The 16,639-nt window shown below is 48.7% G+C and overlaps 1 protein-coding gene across 2 annotated transcripts in view; it reads right to left on the bottom strand.

Moving 5' to 3' along the window:
* Positions 1-8,154: 8,154 nt before the first annotated feature.
* RRP7A (ribosomal RNA processing 7 homolog A) overlaps positions 8,155-16,639 on the bottom strand; it is a 96,081-nt gene continuing 87,596 nt past the window's right edge. For both annotated transcript variants that reach the window (XM_063940394.1, XM_063940395.1), the window contains exon 7: positions 8,155-8,425. In XM_063940394.1, the coding sequence (XP_063796464.1) occupies positions 8,340-8,425 (86 nt within the window). In that variant the 3' untranslated portion in view covers positions 8,155-8,339. The remainder of the gene's footprint in view (positions 8,426-16,639) is intronic.

Genomic DNA, 16,639 nt, shown 5'->3' on the forward strand with positions numbered 1-16,639 from the left:
ATTTTCTATTTTTTCTTTATTATTTTATTTTTCTTTCAACGCACAGACTGGCAGCTCTGCCACTGCCAGTCTGCACCGCGGGAGCTGCCGGCGGGGTCCCATCGCAGCTGCGTGCGGCTCGGGATGGGCCCCGGCTGAGGGAGACACTGAGCTCTCCTGAGTTGGCGGACACCGCTGCGTGCGGCGCATGTCGGGACCACTCCATCCAGCAGAAGATTCCGGCAGCATGGCAGCGGTGAGTATCTGTGGCCGGACACCGCTGCGTGCGGCGCGTGTCAAGGTCACTCCGTCGGCAGAAGATTCCGACAGCACAGTATACGTGGCCAGACACCGCTGCGTGCGGCGCGTGTCGGGGCCACTACATCGGGACAGCGGTGAGTACAATTTCTCCCCCTCCACTGTTGTATAATTTTACATTTACAGTGTGCCCACTGTTTATTTACTCAATTTAACTGTGCAGTGTGCTCTGAGTGATAGAGGGCATTTGTGGCGGCACTCACCCAGAGAGATCCCGGCTCCCCTCTAATAAAAGCCTTTGCTTAAAATTTAAAATGGGCGCCATTGAGGTGGGGGCGGAGCTTTAGCCCGCTCTGCACAGCGCCCACTCTGTGCAGAGGGCTCAGCGCTTCCCGGCCGCGGCATACATTGCCGGCGGGGGATACAGGACGCTCACCGCTTCAGCTACACTGAAGCGGGTTAGTTTTAAATTTGGCGCCGAAACGGGGGGGGGGGCGGAGCTAACTCCCGCTCTGTACAGCGGGCTCAGCGCTACTGCTCTCCGGCCGCTGCAGCATGCCGCTCACCGCTTCAATCACGGCCGCTGAAAGCTCCTTCCCCTACACTAACATAGTATCATGCCTGGCTGTACTGTGCATGATACATAAGGAGGGGAAGGACCTTAATCCCGCTCTCCTCAGCGGGCTCCCCGGCCACGGCTCACAACGCTCTATAGCCCAGAGGGATCTCTCCCTGCAGGGGAGACCTTTACCGGGCATTTCATAGAGGAAGCCTGCTCTGTAACAGGAGCTGTGTCTCAGCTCAATAAGGTTCAGGGCTAGTTGCATAGTATAGCAGATTAAGCAGAACCCAGGTTTTCTTGGGTTCACTATTATATCACTATTATATCACCCTGGAATATATATATGTAATGTATTTATATCACCCGGGCATATGTATTTCTCTACCCTATTGGGTCCAATAGGGGTGTGTATAGGAGATACAGATATTTATAGATGGATATCAGGGTCCACAGGATCTACCTTGGGATATGGGGTGGCGACAGCGGAAACGGGCACCAAACGGTTAAGCTTTTCGGGCTCCCAGGATGCAATGGGCCAGCACCCTATGATCCCGCTTCCCAGCTAAGGCAATTCAGTTTTTTGTTTGGTGTGGCAGGAGCCGAACCACTACAACGGTTGGGCTGCATAATATACGTTCCAACAAGTATGGTAAAATATTAAAGTGAGGAATCTCTTGCTGTGCCCATAGTAAGCTCTTAGCGCTTAGCGACGCCACTGCTCTGAGCACTGATTTGCTTTTCTCGCAGGCGGGCCGCCATTTTGAGAAACCAGCGGAACCTCCGAGAAACAGGTGTTGCACCAGTTCTTCTTAATTTAGCGGTACAAATAATGCTATTTGTAATTTGGGGGATTGTGTGTGGCATCAGAAGAATAGCCATTGCGGCTCAGTACGCTAGTAGCAGGGACATTTATATAAAAAAAAAAAAAAAAAAAATTAAGAGGAGCTCTCATAGCCTAGTGACTAAGACTCCTAACCCGCAGCACAGCGTTACCAGTTCAGGTCTCTGCTGCTCCAGACACAAGTTTATTTGAAACATATCTGTCACTGCACGTTATAGTGCAGACATTACATAGGGCTACGCTTCTTTAACCCACCTTTTCTCTTTTCGTTCGTATCACCTGGTACAGTCAGAGAAATCCCTGTTAAGTGTGGATTGTGCGGTGAAGCCATCTGTTCAGCCCTCAGCGCAGCTACAGCACGCTACTTTTTGAACACAGATTATGCAGGTAATGTCACTATTAACCAGAGACCCTGTACGTAATTTCTGCTCTCCAGGTTTCTAAAAGAACCTTGCTAACCTTCCATGTTACACTGCAGATGAGAGGCCTCTCTTTAAGGAGGCGATACATGTCCAGGATACTGATTATGTTTCGTGGAGTCTGAACCAGTATCTCAGGATATTGAGGCGTATTGAACAGCAGTTCGTCTGGTGCTGCAGGTAAAGGAGTCGGACTCTTCAGGTCCCCCGGGGTTTGACGCCAAGGAGGAAATGACAGCGACTTGTTCAGTTTCGGATGAGCTGGATATGCTCCGGTAGGCGGCCGGGAGACATCCGAATTCACAATTTCAGGTATCGAACAATGTTTGTTTGCCTAGCCTATCCTTTTCCCGCAGATAGCAGGAAACGATATCAGACCTCTCCAGGGTATACCCCTCAATGTCTCACCGGTCCAACAGGCTGCCGTTTTCCTGGGGCAACCTTGCTGAAGGATCCATCTGAGAGACATATGCCGCAGCAGAGGTTCGACCTTGTCCGGAGCAGGTAGGTTGTGGAACAATTGTACTCTAGGTTACATCAACTGATGCTTTGGGACAGATCAGAGTCACGATTCTGCTTTATATTCTTTTGAGGTCTTCACGTCTGTATACTCGGAACCTGCATTTTCGCTTCGGCTGTCTTAACCCGACGACCTCTGGGGCTGCGACAGTGGCAGGCGAACAGGGAATCCTAATGGGCAGATGGTTCACGGGAAGGAACTTCCTGCATGATTTCTCGAACCATTGGGGTAAGTCTACTTTTCTTTCTTTTACGGCTGCCCCAGCTCCAAGACGGACATTTACAGGTCCTTCCTTTAGATCTCTCCGTGCCCTTTCAGGGTTTCGACTCCATGTCAGGGGCGGTATCTCCGTCACCAAGGGATCTCATGGTAACGGGCTGAAGCAAAGGTTCAGCATCCTCGGTCCAGTCTGATTTTAGGTCCTCCAACACACCCACAGGTCAGACCTTCCTACCACCTGGGAGGTCCCAGGGTAGGCGCAGGTCTGTGGTCTTTCTGGGAGGACTGGGAAGGCTTGGGCAGTTACAGACTCGATTTTGGAGTCCAACCGTCTCAGGGGTCCCTCGGCAAGGGTTGGCCGGTTTACGATGACAAGAGAGTCATACTGCAGGCGGCGCTCCATATGCTTCTAACCGCATAGGGTGTGGATCCCTGTTGTCACATATCATTTGAATCAGAACGGTTCTCAGACCTTTGTTTTCTTTTCACGTGCCGAAGCCAGATGGCTCGACCAGGCCTATTCTAGCCTTAGAATCCTTTCAGTCTGTGATTGCTAGTTTTGAACAAGAAAGTGGGTTTTACGCGTCCCTTGTCTTCAGGGATGCCGGTTTACTGAACTCCGTTGGGTTTCCTCATCGGGCTTTTCTCATATTCGCATTACAGGATACTCATTTTCACGGTCAGTCCTTTCCATTCGATCTCTCTTCCGCTCCCACGGGTTCAGGAAGATCACAGAATAACTCTTTTTTAAGGGCAGGGAGTGATGTTGGTTCCCTAATTGGACAATCTACTGCTAGTATCCCACTATGCAGATTAGGTGGCTTCTGAATATCCGAAAGATCCAGGAGTTTTGGGTTCGACACGGATCCAATTTATGCTCCTAGTAGACGTTTCTCAACCCGGTCCGTCAGAGGATTTTTTTTCCTTCCTTGGCACCAGGTACTCTCTCTCTTCAGTCAAGTTGCGACGCAATGAGTGGTCACCTACATTCCCCTCTGAGCGGAGGACAATAATATTTTTTCCAGGTCAAGCCGCCAGGTCAGACTCCCGGGTGAGAATACATTCCCCGGAGTTTTGTCAACTGGTCCGCTGTTGGCGGAGATTTCGGATCGACCTCAGGGCGTTCTAACTGACTCTTTAACCCTTTACTACTCTTGGACGTGAGCTCTGGCGGCAGTAGCCGAGGATGTCCTTAGTGCTCCTTGGAGTTTCTGGTTAGTCTATCCTGCCTCCTTGTCTATTTCTACCTCACTTTCGGTAACACAGGAGGGGAGAATGCGCGCTAGTCCTCTCGGTGGCTCCGGTTGGGCCACGCATGACTTAAAGATCCAGCCTGCACCTGTTGTCAGTAGAGGAGCCTTGGCTCCTACCTCAACTGGACTGTCTACTTCAACAGGGTCCTTTTCTTTGTTCAATCTTACACTGAGTTCGTTTAACCGCGTGACTGTTCACGAGACCTCAGAAGGGAGGAGTTCCCTCGTTCGGTTATGCCTACTGGGCCCCGATTTCAGAAGTCTGTTACCTCTTCTCGCTTTTGCCACTTTTGGAAAACTTTATAGGGCATAGTGAGGATAATAGGGGTTTTTCCCCTTCTTTCAGTTACCATTCAGCCGTCATCTTGAATTTCTCTGGGAGATTTTTGCTCGGCTGCGCTTCAAAATATATTGACCTGAATTTTGAGTCTGTCCTTTCGGTTTTCTTCCAAAAGAAAGGAGCCTGGCGGCTGTAAGTTCGTGCTCTCTTTCAGGGAGTACTCTATTGGCAACTCCCCCGGCTGAGTTTCAGACTCAGCGGTCGTTTCTTCCAGAAGGGGATGTCCGTTTTTCATATAAATCTGACACTAGTGTTTTCGGCCCTTTTTGAATGTTGTCAGGGCTCACCGACTTTCTCGACAGAGAAATTAGGCTATTCGACGAAGTGTTTTCTTCTTTGTTCTGTACGATGCTCACGTACTAAATAGCCGGGGTTCCAGCATACGCTGGGCTGTTGGATACATCTGACCATCAGACAGTCCTCTTGGCGGTTGCGCGGGAGCCTCCGCTTCCTTTTTCATCGCACTCTACGAGTGTTGTGGGACCTTTGTGGGCGGCTGCCCATGGGGTCTCCATGAATACTTTGTCGAGCGGCTACTTGGTCGGACCGACATTCATTTTGTCAAATTCTACAAGTTTGACACTTTTGCGGCCTCTGCATCACAGTTTGGCCGAGCGGTTTTACAGGACTCTCAGCGCTCTCCCACCCGTTTTGGGAGCTCTGGGACGTCCCCATTGTAACTACGCTCCAGTGGCCCCTAGTGGATGAAGGAGAAATCAGGATTTTGGTACTTACCGATAAATCCCTTTCTCCGATTCCACAGGGGCCACTGGACGCCCGCCCAGCGCTGTTCCTCCTTGGTTTTTGCTTAACGGTTTGCAGATCACTATATGACTGCTTGTTGAGTTCAGGCTAGCCTGGTTTTTTGTTAAATTCTGTTCCAGGTTTGGTTTGTGTTCTCCTGGTTTACAGGGCGTCATTAACCTCCTCTACCTTAGGGTTTGTTTATTACAGCTCTCCTCGGGCACAGTTTTACGTAGACTGGCTTGGAGGGGAGATAGTAGGGGAGGAGCTAGCCTCAGTGTTGAAATTTTAAAGTGCCAGCTCCCAACTACTGCCTACTATTTCCCCATTGTAACTACGCTCCAGTGGCCCCTGTGGAATCTGAGAAAGGGATTTATCGGTAAGTACCAAAATCCTGATATTCCATTGTGACCGAGCAGGTCTTAGAACTCGCCCTGGTTATTTACCTAAAGCGGTGTAATCTTTTCACCTTAACCAAGAGATTGTGGTTACGGCCTTCATCTCCTCTGACTTGTCCTCCAAAGAACGGTCTTTGGATGTGGTACGGGCTCTCCACATATATGTGGAGAGAACTGCCTCTATTAGGAGGTTAGATACCCTTTTTGTACTGTTTGGTTTCCACAAACGAGGCTGGCCTGCGAATAAGCAAACCCTGGCCAGATGGATTAGAATGGTGCTTATGCACAGGCTGGACTTCCAGCTCCTGCTGCTATTAAAGCCCATTCTACTTGGTCTGTTGGACCCTCTTGGGTGGCCTGCCATGGCACGTCCGCAGAATAGTGCATGGCGGCTACGTGGCCTCCGTGAACATGTTCATTAGGTTCTATGCCTTTGATACTTCCACCTCCCGGGATGCTTCCTTTGGACACTGTGTTATCATACCCGCTAAGGCGCGTCCCCTCCCCTGAGGAATTGCTTTAGGACATCCCTGATGTATTCCCTGTGGAACACAGTGTACCCCGCTGCAGAAAAGGAGATTTATGGTAGACTTACCATTGTTAAATCTTTCTGCGAGGTACAGTGTGTTCCACAGGGCGCCCGCCCTGTACTCACCTAGCTTCTATGAGTGGCATTAGCCGCTGGTCCCTTCTCCTGTTGTGAGAATGTGGTTCTATGTGACTAACATCTGCCTTCTCTTTTACCTGCTCCTGCATTGGACTGGTTAACGAAACTGAGTTCACAGTGCCTGGAGGTGGGGTTATAGAGGAGGCCCCAATGCATCCTGGTACAGCTAAAGCTTTAACCTGTTGGTGCCTGGATCGAGATACATCTCTACACCCTGATGTATTCCCTGTGGAACCCAGTGTACCTCGCAGAAAGAGATTTAACAATGGTAAGTCTACCATAAATCTCCTTTTTATATGGATTAATATACAGTATACAACATATTTAAGAAAACACTTAAAAATATGTTGGGTATTATTCAGTAGGAAAGCACTAAAGCTTCCAAACTGCCAAGGATGACATATCTACATTCACTCCAAGTCCAGGTTTTAAAAACTATTTATATTTTGGTGAAATAAAGCAATGCCTAAACTTCCTTAACATGCTTAAAAAAACTTGTTGGAATTCTGCTGGAACACAAACATTGGTGTTGGTCATATTCAATAGGTAGGCAATGCAAGGCGAAACCATATAAACCTTTAACTATGGATGGTGACCCAAAACATTCTGTGTACCACCAATAAAAAGCAACACTATACATACATTTAGGCATTATTTTATTAAATAAGTTATTAGTGAAAATGGCTTGTGAAGCCAATTCAGAGACATGGTGGTAATATTTACCAAAGATCGATTTTTGTTGATTGTCTGTGTTATTGATGATTTTCCTCTAATTTAGCAAATCAAAGATTCACTAAAAGGCAACCCTCCCAACCTCCCATGAGCCCATAATCAAACTCGAACATGGAGAAAACTTAAAATCTGAGCTTTAGTAATGGTTGGTTTGAAAACTGACCAAAAATCGACAGAGAAACCATCTTTGGACACAACTGTGATGTGAATATGCCAATGCAGCAGGAGGAGTCTGAGAGAAAAAGAAGCCCGCTGACAGCATCGCAGATCCGAATGCTGCATTCTATCCGAGTAACCTTGATTCACCCTCACAGCTCCGTAGAAGTGGCCAGGAAGTTTGCATCAGAAGACTCAGACCCTGGCCTTGGCACTCCTAGAAAATGGAGACCACATGCCCCCATTTTCTGGAACGCTACTCAGCTCTGCCCATTCCCGGTCCTAAATGGCTGCAGCCTGGAAATCAGGCGGCGGTTCAGGGGGGCACTGCATGTGATGATGCAGAACAGGTTTAGCACATGCGCACCACCATTGGAGATGTATGCAAACCATTGTGTTTGGGTACATCTCGGAAGAGGCTCTGTGGCAATTCAAAGCTATGCAATGCTGGGCACTTTCCTGCTGTATGCAAATCACCTGACTGAAGAGACCCAGGAAGTAGAATTAGAGCAGTCATTAAGGCACACCTCGGTCCTTAAGGCACACTAATAGTGCAGGTTCTAGTGATATCCAGGCTTCAGCACAGATGGTTAAATCAAAATAACCGAGGTACTAATTAAGTCACCTGTGCTAAAGCATGGCTGTATAGCTAAATTCTGGAGTGTTAGTGTGCCTTGAGGACCAAGGTGGGGAATACATGAATTAGAGGAGCTACAGCAGCAACTTGCATTTGGTATGTTTTGCCCAATAAAAAAAAAAAAATCAATAGGAAGTTGTAGTCTGCTTTGATTGATTTATGGCAATTTTTCTATGCCTATTTGCAGTCAATTTTGAATGGGACTGACAAAAACACTACTAAAAATCAACCGCAATTGACAGCGATTTTTAAAATGGACTTCAAAACAGACTGTTAGTAAGTGTGCAGTTTAGACCCTGAAACAAGATGTCGATTGATTTTAAAATCAATCTAAAAATTGTAACTCCCAAGTCCCAGAATCAAAGTCAAGAGCCTTGGATGTACTCCCAATACCGGTAGTAACAAAAAGCAAGTTTGTGAAACAATAAGTAGATTTGAGAAACAGGTTTTAATGACCACAAAATGTTATTTGTTAAAGGTTTAAAAAATTACAACTTCCCCAACATAAAGGCAATGTGGCACAATTAGGGCCAATAGATCAATGTTATAATCAGCATAGTATTCGTGCCAGGCTGAATTCAGTGTCCAGTAATGTTTGTTTACAAAGTCTAACTTCAGTAAGGGCGGAACTTCCTCTGAGCTCGCATCAGTGCAATTTTCTGCTTATCCTCTTCAAACTTCTTGCGTAGCTCAGCGAGATCTGCAAAATGGTCAGAAAATTAACAAAGGTTGAAACTAGCTATTTTCTGCATATCAGTACGTTTTAAAGACCGAGTAATTTTTCCCTACTATATTTTTCAAGTTTTAATTACCTTATTTATAGTGCTGTTCGCCATATACAGTATAATTATACACAGGGAGCATTTGTCCTAATCACTAAAAGGAGTCAATATTATAAATGTATATCCTGACAATATGCCCATTTCAGGTGTGCATGGTTATGATTTGGACTTTTATTTGGGAGTACTGGTGTGTTGTCATGAGAAAGGACTGCTGTTATTGCTTCAGGTTGACTCTTGTGTTATTTGCCAAGGCAAACATACCTATTCAGATGGGGAGTCATTGAGATGTGGACGGAGTTGCTATCACTGCTGCTTGCTCGGTAGCAGCAGTGATAGCGTTGTATGGTATGGCAGCATCAGGCTGTATATCGGTAGCTTGTCTGTACACAGCACTTCAAACGACTCAATCACCGCTGAGCCTGTATGACTGGGATGACCACATACACACCAAGCGCTTGTAGTTTGTTGTAGATAGGTAGGTGCATTGCTCTGTGACCTGTCCACAACAAACTGAAAGCGCTTAATGTGTATATGATCATCCCGGTCACCGCTGAGCCTGTATAAAGTGCTGTGTACAGACAAGCTACTAACATGCAGCCTGATAATCAATGTGAAGCCACTCTTGGACCCAGCTTGCACCAGCCTTCCTACGGTGGCACCCCAGGAAGGTAGATTGGAGACACCAGCCATCTGTAGGAGTCTGCATCCCTAGAGTGCACAGAATTATTTCTGTATACAGTAACAGACACTTCTACAACCACCTTAAGGTATTTGTAGCAATGAAAGACTAACCATATGAATTCATCTGCAACATATAACTGACGGATCCCATAGGAGAACACCCTGTTAACTATATAAATTGTGCAGAAGGATCAATCATACACCCTGCGCTTACAAGATTTATAATTACATACTATACTGCATATAATATATTGATTATTGTGGACATTTTAAGGATATTTTTATATTATGCGTTTAACTATTAGAGATGTTACATTGTTAATAAATTCTGTTCTAAATATATCAATTGAGTGATCAAATTATTTTTGCTTTCCCCACATTTAAAATCAGAATTTTGGTACTTACCGATAAATCCCTTTCTCCGATTCCACAGGGGACACTGGAGCGCAGTTACAATGGGGAAATAGTAGGCAGTAACTGGGAGCTGGCACTTTAAAACTCAAACACTGTGGCTAGCTCCTTCCCTACTATGTCCCCCCCTCCAAGCCAGTCTACGTAAAACTGTGCCCGAGGAGAGCTGGAATAAACTAAAGTTAAAGTAGGAGGTGGTTAACGCCGCCAGGTAAACCAGGATAACACGAAACAAACCTGGAACCTAACCTGACAAAAGGTTAACCTGAACCAAACAAGCAGTCACATAGTGATCTGCAAACAGTTTAGCGAAAAAGGAGGAAACAGCGCTGGGCGGGCGTCCAGTGTCCCCTGTGGAATCGGAGAAAGGGAATTATCGGTAAGTACCAAAATCCTGATTTCTCCTTCATCCACTAGGGGACACTTGGGAGCTCTGGGACGTCCCCATTGTAACTGCGCTCCAAACGGGCGGGAGAGCGCTGAGAGTCCTGTAAAACCGCTCGGCCAAACTGTGATGCAGAGGCCGCAAAAAAGTGTCAAACCTGTAGAATTTGACAAACGTATGTCGGCCCGACCAAGTAGCCGCCCGACAAAGTAGTCATGGAGACCCCACAGGCAGCCGCCCACGAAGGTCCCACAGAGCGCGTAGAGTGCGCTGAAATTGAAGCCGGAGGTTCCCGAGAAGCCGCCAAATAAGCTTGTTTGATGGTCAGCCGAATCCATCGTGACAAAGTCTGCTAAGAAGCCTGCCAACCATGGCGGGTAGCATCGTATAGAACAAATAAGGAATCGGACTTCCGAAGAGCCGAAGTCCTATCCACATAGATCTTGAGCGCCCTGACAACGTCCAATGATCTTGAATCCCGAGAGTCCACCGAGAGGGCCGGAACCACAAGTGGCTGGCTGATGTGAAAATTGGACACCACCTTAGGTAGAAGAGACATGCGAGTACAGAGCTCGGCCCTATCAGCATGAAACACAAGGTAAGGAGGACGACAAGAGAGAGCCCCAAGTTCCGACACCCGTCTGGCCGAAGCGAGAGCCAGGAGAAGAACCACCTTCCAGGTGAGATATTTCATCTCCACTGACTCCAGAGGCTTAAACAACGAGGATTGCAGAAAAGAGTGGACCAGATTGAGGTCCCATGGTGCTGTCGGAGGGCGAAAGAGAGGCTGTATTCGTAAAACCCCCTGAAAGAAAGTCTGAACTTCCGGCAGCAAGGCTAACTTTTTCTGGAAGAAAACCGAAAGAGCAGAGACCTACACCTTTAGTGAACCCAGTCTTAAGCCTGCCGAAAAACCCGCCTGCAAAAACTGAGAAGGCGGGCCAAGCGAAAAACTGAAGGAGAAAATTATCGACGTTCACACTAGGTTACATAAGCCTTCCAAATGCGGTAGTAGTGAGACGATGTGACTGACTTTCTAGCCCGAAGCATAGTAGGAATAACCGTACGAGGAATCCCCTTCCTTTTCAAGATGGCCTTCTCAACAGCCACGCCGTCAAACGTAGCCTTCGTAAGTCTGGATAAAGAAAAGGACCCTGTTGCAGCAGATCGTCCCGTAGTGGCAGGGGCCAAGGCTCGGCTACTGCCAACAGGTGTAGGGTGGAGTACCAAGTCATGCGTGGCCAATCTGGAGCCACCAGGAGGACCAGAGCGTTTTCTCTCGATGCATTGTAGAACCTGAGGCAACAATGGGAAGGGGAGGAAAGAGATAAACGTACCGGAAATTCCAAGGAGCCGTGAGGGCATCCACGCCCGCCGCTGCCGGGTCCCTCGTTCTAGAGTAATGAAGAGGCAGCTGATGGTTCAGGTGGGACGCCATGAGGTCGATCTGTGGTTTTCCCCACCGGCGGACCAGCTGACAAAACACCTGGGGATGGAGTGACCACTCTCCCGGGTGCATGTCCTGTCGGCTGAGGTAATCTGCTTCCCAATTGTCCACTCCTGGAATGAATATCGCCGAGAAGGACAGAGCATACTCCTCCGCCCAGAGAAGTATGTTGGTGACCTCCCTCATCGCCACACGGCTGCGAGTGCCGCCCTGACGGTTGATGTACGCTACCGTCGTGGCGTTGTCGGACCGAACCCTAACCGCTTGACCGCGCAGCAGGTGATACGCCTGAAGTAGGGCGTTGTATACCGCCCGTAGTTCGAGAATGTTTATAGGGAGAACGGATTCGTGGATCGACCAGCGTCCCTGGAACCGATGTTCGAGGGTTACTGCCCCCCAGCCTCGCAGACTTGCGTCTGTGGTGAGAAGAGTCCAATCCCACACTCCGAACCGCATTCCTTCCAATAGATGTGCCGACTGGAGCCACCAGAGAAGCGACGACCGTGCCTTTGGAGATAGCGTCACCCGCTGATGAAGGAACAGATGAGATCCTGACCACTGATGTAGAAGACACAGCTGAAACGGTCGAGAGTGGAAGCGACCGTACGGAAGAGCTTCGAACGCCGCTACCATCTTTCCCAGAAGGCAAATGCACAGATACACTGACACCCGACGGTGTCGAAGTACCGACCTTACCAGCGTCTGCAGAGACAGGATTTTGTCCTGAGGAAGGAAAACCCTCTGACGGACCGTGTCTAGAATCATCCCCAAAAACAGCAACCGTTGTGAGGGGCATAAGTGAGACTTCGGGAAGTTCAGGATCCACCCGTGCCGAATCAGAAGGTCCTGCGTTATCCGGATATTCTGAAGTAACAGGTCTGCCGAGCGTGCCTTTATTAGCAGATCGTCCAGATAGGGAACAATCGTCACACCTTGATTCCAAAGTAGGGCCATCATGACCCGCCATGACCTTTGTGAACACTCGGGGAGCAGAAGAGAGACCGAACGGAAGGGCCTGGAACTGGAAATGAGCGTCCTGTATCGCGAACCAGAGAAAAAGCCTGATGAGGAGGCCAAATGGGAACATGTAAATATGCATCTTTGATGTCTAAGGACGCCAGAAACTCGTTTTGCTCCAACCCCGCAATAACAGACTGGAGGGACTCCATTTTGAACTTGAACACCCTCAAATACGGATTGAGATCCTTCAAGTTCAGGATTGGCCTGACCGAACCGTCCAGCTTCGGTACGAGAAACGGGCTTGAGTAATAGCCCTGTTTCCGATGATGAGAGGGAACAGGGATGAGTACCCTTGCGGCTAGAAGCTTCTGGACCGCTGCCTGCAAGGCAACTCCTCTGTCGGAAACTGGTAAACCCGTGGTAAAAAAAACGCTGGGGCGGACGGGTCTGAAAATCGAGCTTGTAACCGCAAGTGATGAGATCCCTGACCCAAGTATCTGGACAGGACTGTACCCAGACTTCCTTGAAGTTCCACAGACGAGCTCCCACCCTGTGGTCTCCCAGGTAGCAGGTAAGCCAGTCATGCGGAGGTAGTGGTGGAGGACTTAACCTCTGACTGGGTTGAGGCTGTGGAACCTCTGCCTCTACCCCTATGGCCACGGGAGGCGGAAGCTCCTCCCCTGGCCTCGAAACCTGGAAGGGACACGAAAGGATCGAAAGGAGGGACCCCTATATGGCCTGCGAGAGGCTGGAGAAGCAGAAGGAAGATATGTCGAATTACCTCCGGTGGCCTGAGAGATCCAGGCATCCAGACCCTTACCGAACAGGACCTCTCCCGTAAAGGGCAACGCTTTTGCTGCCCTTTTGGACTCTGTATCCTCCTGCCAATGCCGCAGCCAGAGAGCTCTGCGGGCCAAAATTGCTAAAGCGGAAATCCTAGCTCCAAGAATACAGATGTCCTTGGAAGCCTCGCAAAGATAAAGGGTTGATTCACGGATGTGTTCCGCCAACTGTATCAGTTGATCCGCCGGCAAATCATCCCGAATTCCAGAGGACAATTGCTCCGCCCAAGCCTCCATCGCCTTGTTGACCCAACAACCTACCTGCGCCGGGCTATGTAATACCCCCGCCGCTGAGTGAGTATTCTTCAAGGTGGATTCCAATTTCCTATCTGACGCCTCTTTAAGCGAAGTCGCTCCCGGAACCGACAGAACAGTCTTCTTAGACAGATGAGACACCGAAGGATCCACAATCTGGGAGGTCTCATAACGCGTCCTGCTATCTGTGGGAAAAGGATAGGAAGACAACATTTTTCTTGATACCTGAAACTTCGCATCTGGATGTTTCCAGGCTGCCGTGATGAGCGCATCTAGCTCCTCTGAAACTGGAAATGTCTCCGGTAAGCATTGGTTGATGCCAAACCTTGAAGGGCGTAAGACGTCCTGCTCCGTCTCTTCCACCTGTAATACTGAGCGAATAGCAGTAATAAGAGCCTCTATACCCTGAGCTACTGGTTCAGAGTCTTCATACACCTGATCGTCATCAGTATCCTGTATATCTACCACCGCCTCTTCTAATTGAGGCATGTCATTGTCAGATTCCTGCAACACAGAGGCTAGCAATCTCTTCTTAGAAGCCTGTGAGGGGGTGGGGACACTAAACGACGGGGCTTGGGAAGGGATTACAGCCCTAGAGAGCTCTTCCACCGATTTTGCCAGGGAAACAGCCCATGCTGGTTCTGGCTCCGGTACTGTGACAAGCTGTCGGAACCGGGCCATCTCTCTATATTCCCGAGGGGCCTTCAGTTCCCCAGTCAACAGGGACATAACCTCTGTGAGTTGTGTTGTCCATGTCGGGGTGTTCTGGGGCTCTAATGATGACCGAGAAGAAGGCTCTGGCACACAATCCTCACAAAAAAGGGAATTATCAGCCTGGCCCTGGGAGAATTTTACATTACACTTCTGGCATTGTAAAACTTTCTGTGCTGCCTTTGAGCCTTTACCAGCCATGGTAGCACCTGTCACACTCCCCACACACAGCAACAAGCAGAAAGGGAGGGAGGGGGAGGGGGGGGGAAAGCAGGGAGAACGCAGCCACAGCAGACCTATAAATCCTGCACAATACTGTGCAGAGGAAGGGGCTATGCATAAACTACAGTGCCGCTCTAATTTTCCCCCCTTCCCCACTGAAACAGCTCACTGTGTCCGATTGTCCCCCTTTTCCGCGCTGCAGCGTTGGAAAATGGCTGCCAGCGTGCGCTGAGCCCAGTGGTAGAGAGCGGGGTTAAGCTCCGCCCCCTCCCGTAATGGCGCCAGATCTGAATGTGCAGCGCGGCACCAGCAACATCTCCGTGCCGGCTCTGTGAGCAGCGAAGAGCTGCACAGAGCTGGGAGCTGCAAGGGGCGGGCCCGGAATTTTTTTAAGAATAAATAAATAAATAAATAAATAAATAAAAGTGAGCAGCGGGGGAGGGGAGAAAAGAACACAGAGAGGCATTTGAACCCAGTCAGACTGCAAGCCAACAGCTCTATGCTGGCCACCATAAAAAGTAAATGAAGCTGTTACATACTCACCGCTGCTGGTCTGACCGATGGAGTGGCCCGACACGCGCCGCACGCAGCGGTGTCCGGCCGCATATACTCACCGCTGCCAGAATCTTCTGCCGACGGAGCGGCCCCAACACGCGCCGCACGCAGCGGTGTCCGGCCAGCTCCGGAGAGCTCAGTGTCTCCTTCAGCCGGGGCCCATCCCGAGCCGCACACAACTGCAATGGGACCCCGCCGGCAGCCTTCCACGGTGCAGACTGGCAGTGGCAGAGCTACCAGTCTGTAAGTGTAAGAAAGTAAAAGCAAAAAAAATTCTTCAGAGAAAACCCAAGAGTGACCAGCTCCCTCGGGCACAAAACTAAGACTGGCTTGGAGGGGGCACATAGTAGGGGAGGAGCTAGCCAAAGTGTTTGAGTTTTAAAGTGCCAGCTCCCAGTTACTGCCTACTATTTCCCCATTGTAACTGCGCTCCAGTGTCCCCTAGTGGATGAAGGAGAAATAGCTGCTATTTTTATACAGTTTGTGGCAGTCTAGTCTGGATGCCACCCCGGGTGTTTGTAGGACAGGGCACAATAGTTCGGGTGCTCGGGCTAAGGCAACCTGGGTTTAGGACTGGACCAAGAGGAAGCCCCAGGGAGGTGTTGGAACACAGCAGGTTGTCTCTAATGTTGTGTCAAAGATTATCTGCCCGTTGGAAATTATATTATTGTATTGCTATTGATACACAGAAATACCCTGCAGTTTTATACATGAGATCCCATCCATGCAGGTCTGGTCCAGCTATTGGAGCAAGCGTTCCCAGAAATCAGGCACACCTGTGCCACACTTTTATAAAGCTAGTTAGGGCAAGGGCTCAGGGCTCCTGATTCCAACAAGTGGCCAGGCGATAGAGGGCGTGCCAGTGGGTGAGAGACAGGGAGCCTGAGATTGTGTACATGCCGTTTGTGAACTGGTGCCTAATTAAGGTGCCCACTGAAACTTGCTGTAAAACGTCGGTTTACTATGCTGTACAAGTAAACGGTCTACATTTCTTTAACACAACTGTGTCAGCGGTTTGTCTGGTGGAAGGTCGCTTGTTACAAATTTCATACTGTAGGCCTGACTAACCCATACAGCTTCATTAAATTGTGGAAATAGACTCACCAGCATCGGGGCTCTTTAATATCGTTTAGGAATTTGTGCAGAAGAATAGTGGCCTTTCTCTTAGGGAATAATCTATTAGCAGACCAAAACGTTCAAATAAAAATGTACCCGCGCAACAGAAATCCGAGAATGCGTTTACTCTACATTCTACTGGGGTATTCAATTCTTGTTCATATGCTGACTGAAGATGTACACCAACATTGACAATTCCTTGCACTGCGTGCTGTTGGGCTACAATAATTCTATGAGATAGGTGCAGCCTAACATGTGGAATGAAACTATTTTGATGCTAATTTGAGAAATGAAAGATGTAATCATTGGGGGAAAAATTATCCCCTTCTCTGCCGTTTTTTTCAACACTTATCAAGCCTCACACCCCTTCCCCAGCTGCAACATGAAGGAGAAGTAATGAAGGTACGTTTTTTTGACCGTGTTATGTGCACACTTGCTACATTTTGTTTTCTGTTTAAACTGGTAACTGGTTATTGTAAGCTAGAACACATTTGGACAGATTCATTTAATGGCCCTTTTTGTAGGAATACTTCTATAAGAGCTCCAG

Source organism: Pseudophryne corroboree, chromosome 9 (assembly GCF_028390025.1).
Source record: "Pseudophryne corroboree isolate aPseCor3 chromosome 9, aPseCor3.hap2, whole genome shotgun sequence".
NCBI lineage: Eukaryota > Metazoa > Chordata > Amphibia > Anura > Myobatrachidae > Pseudophryne > Pseudophryne corroboree.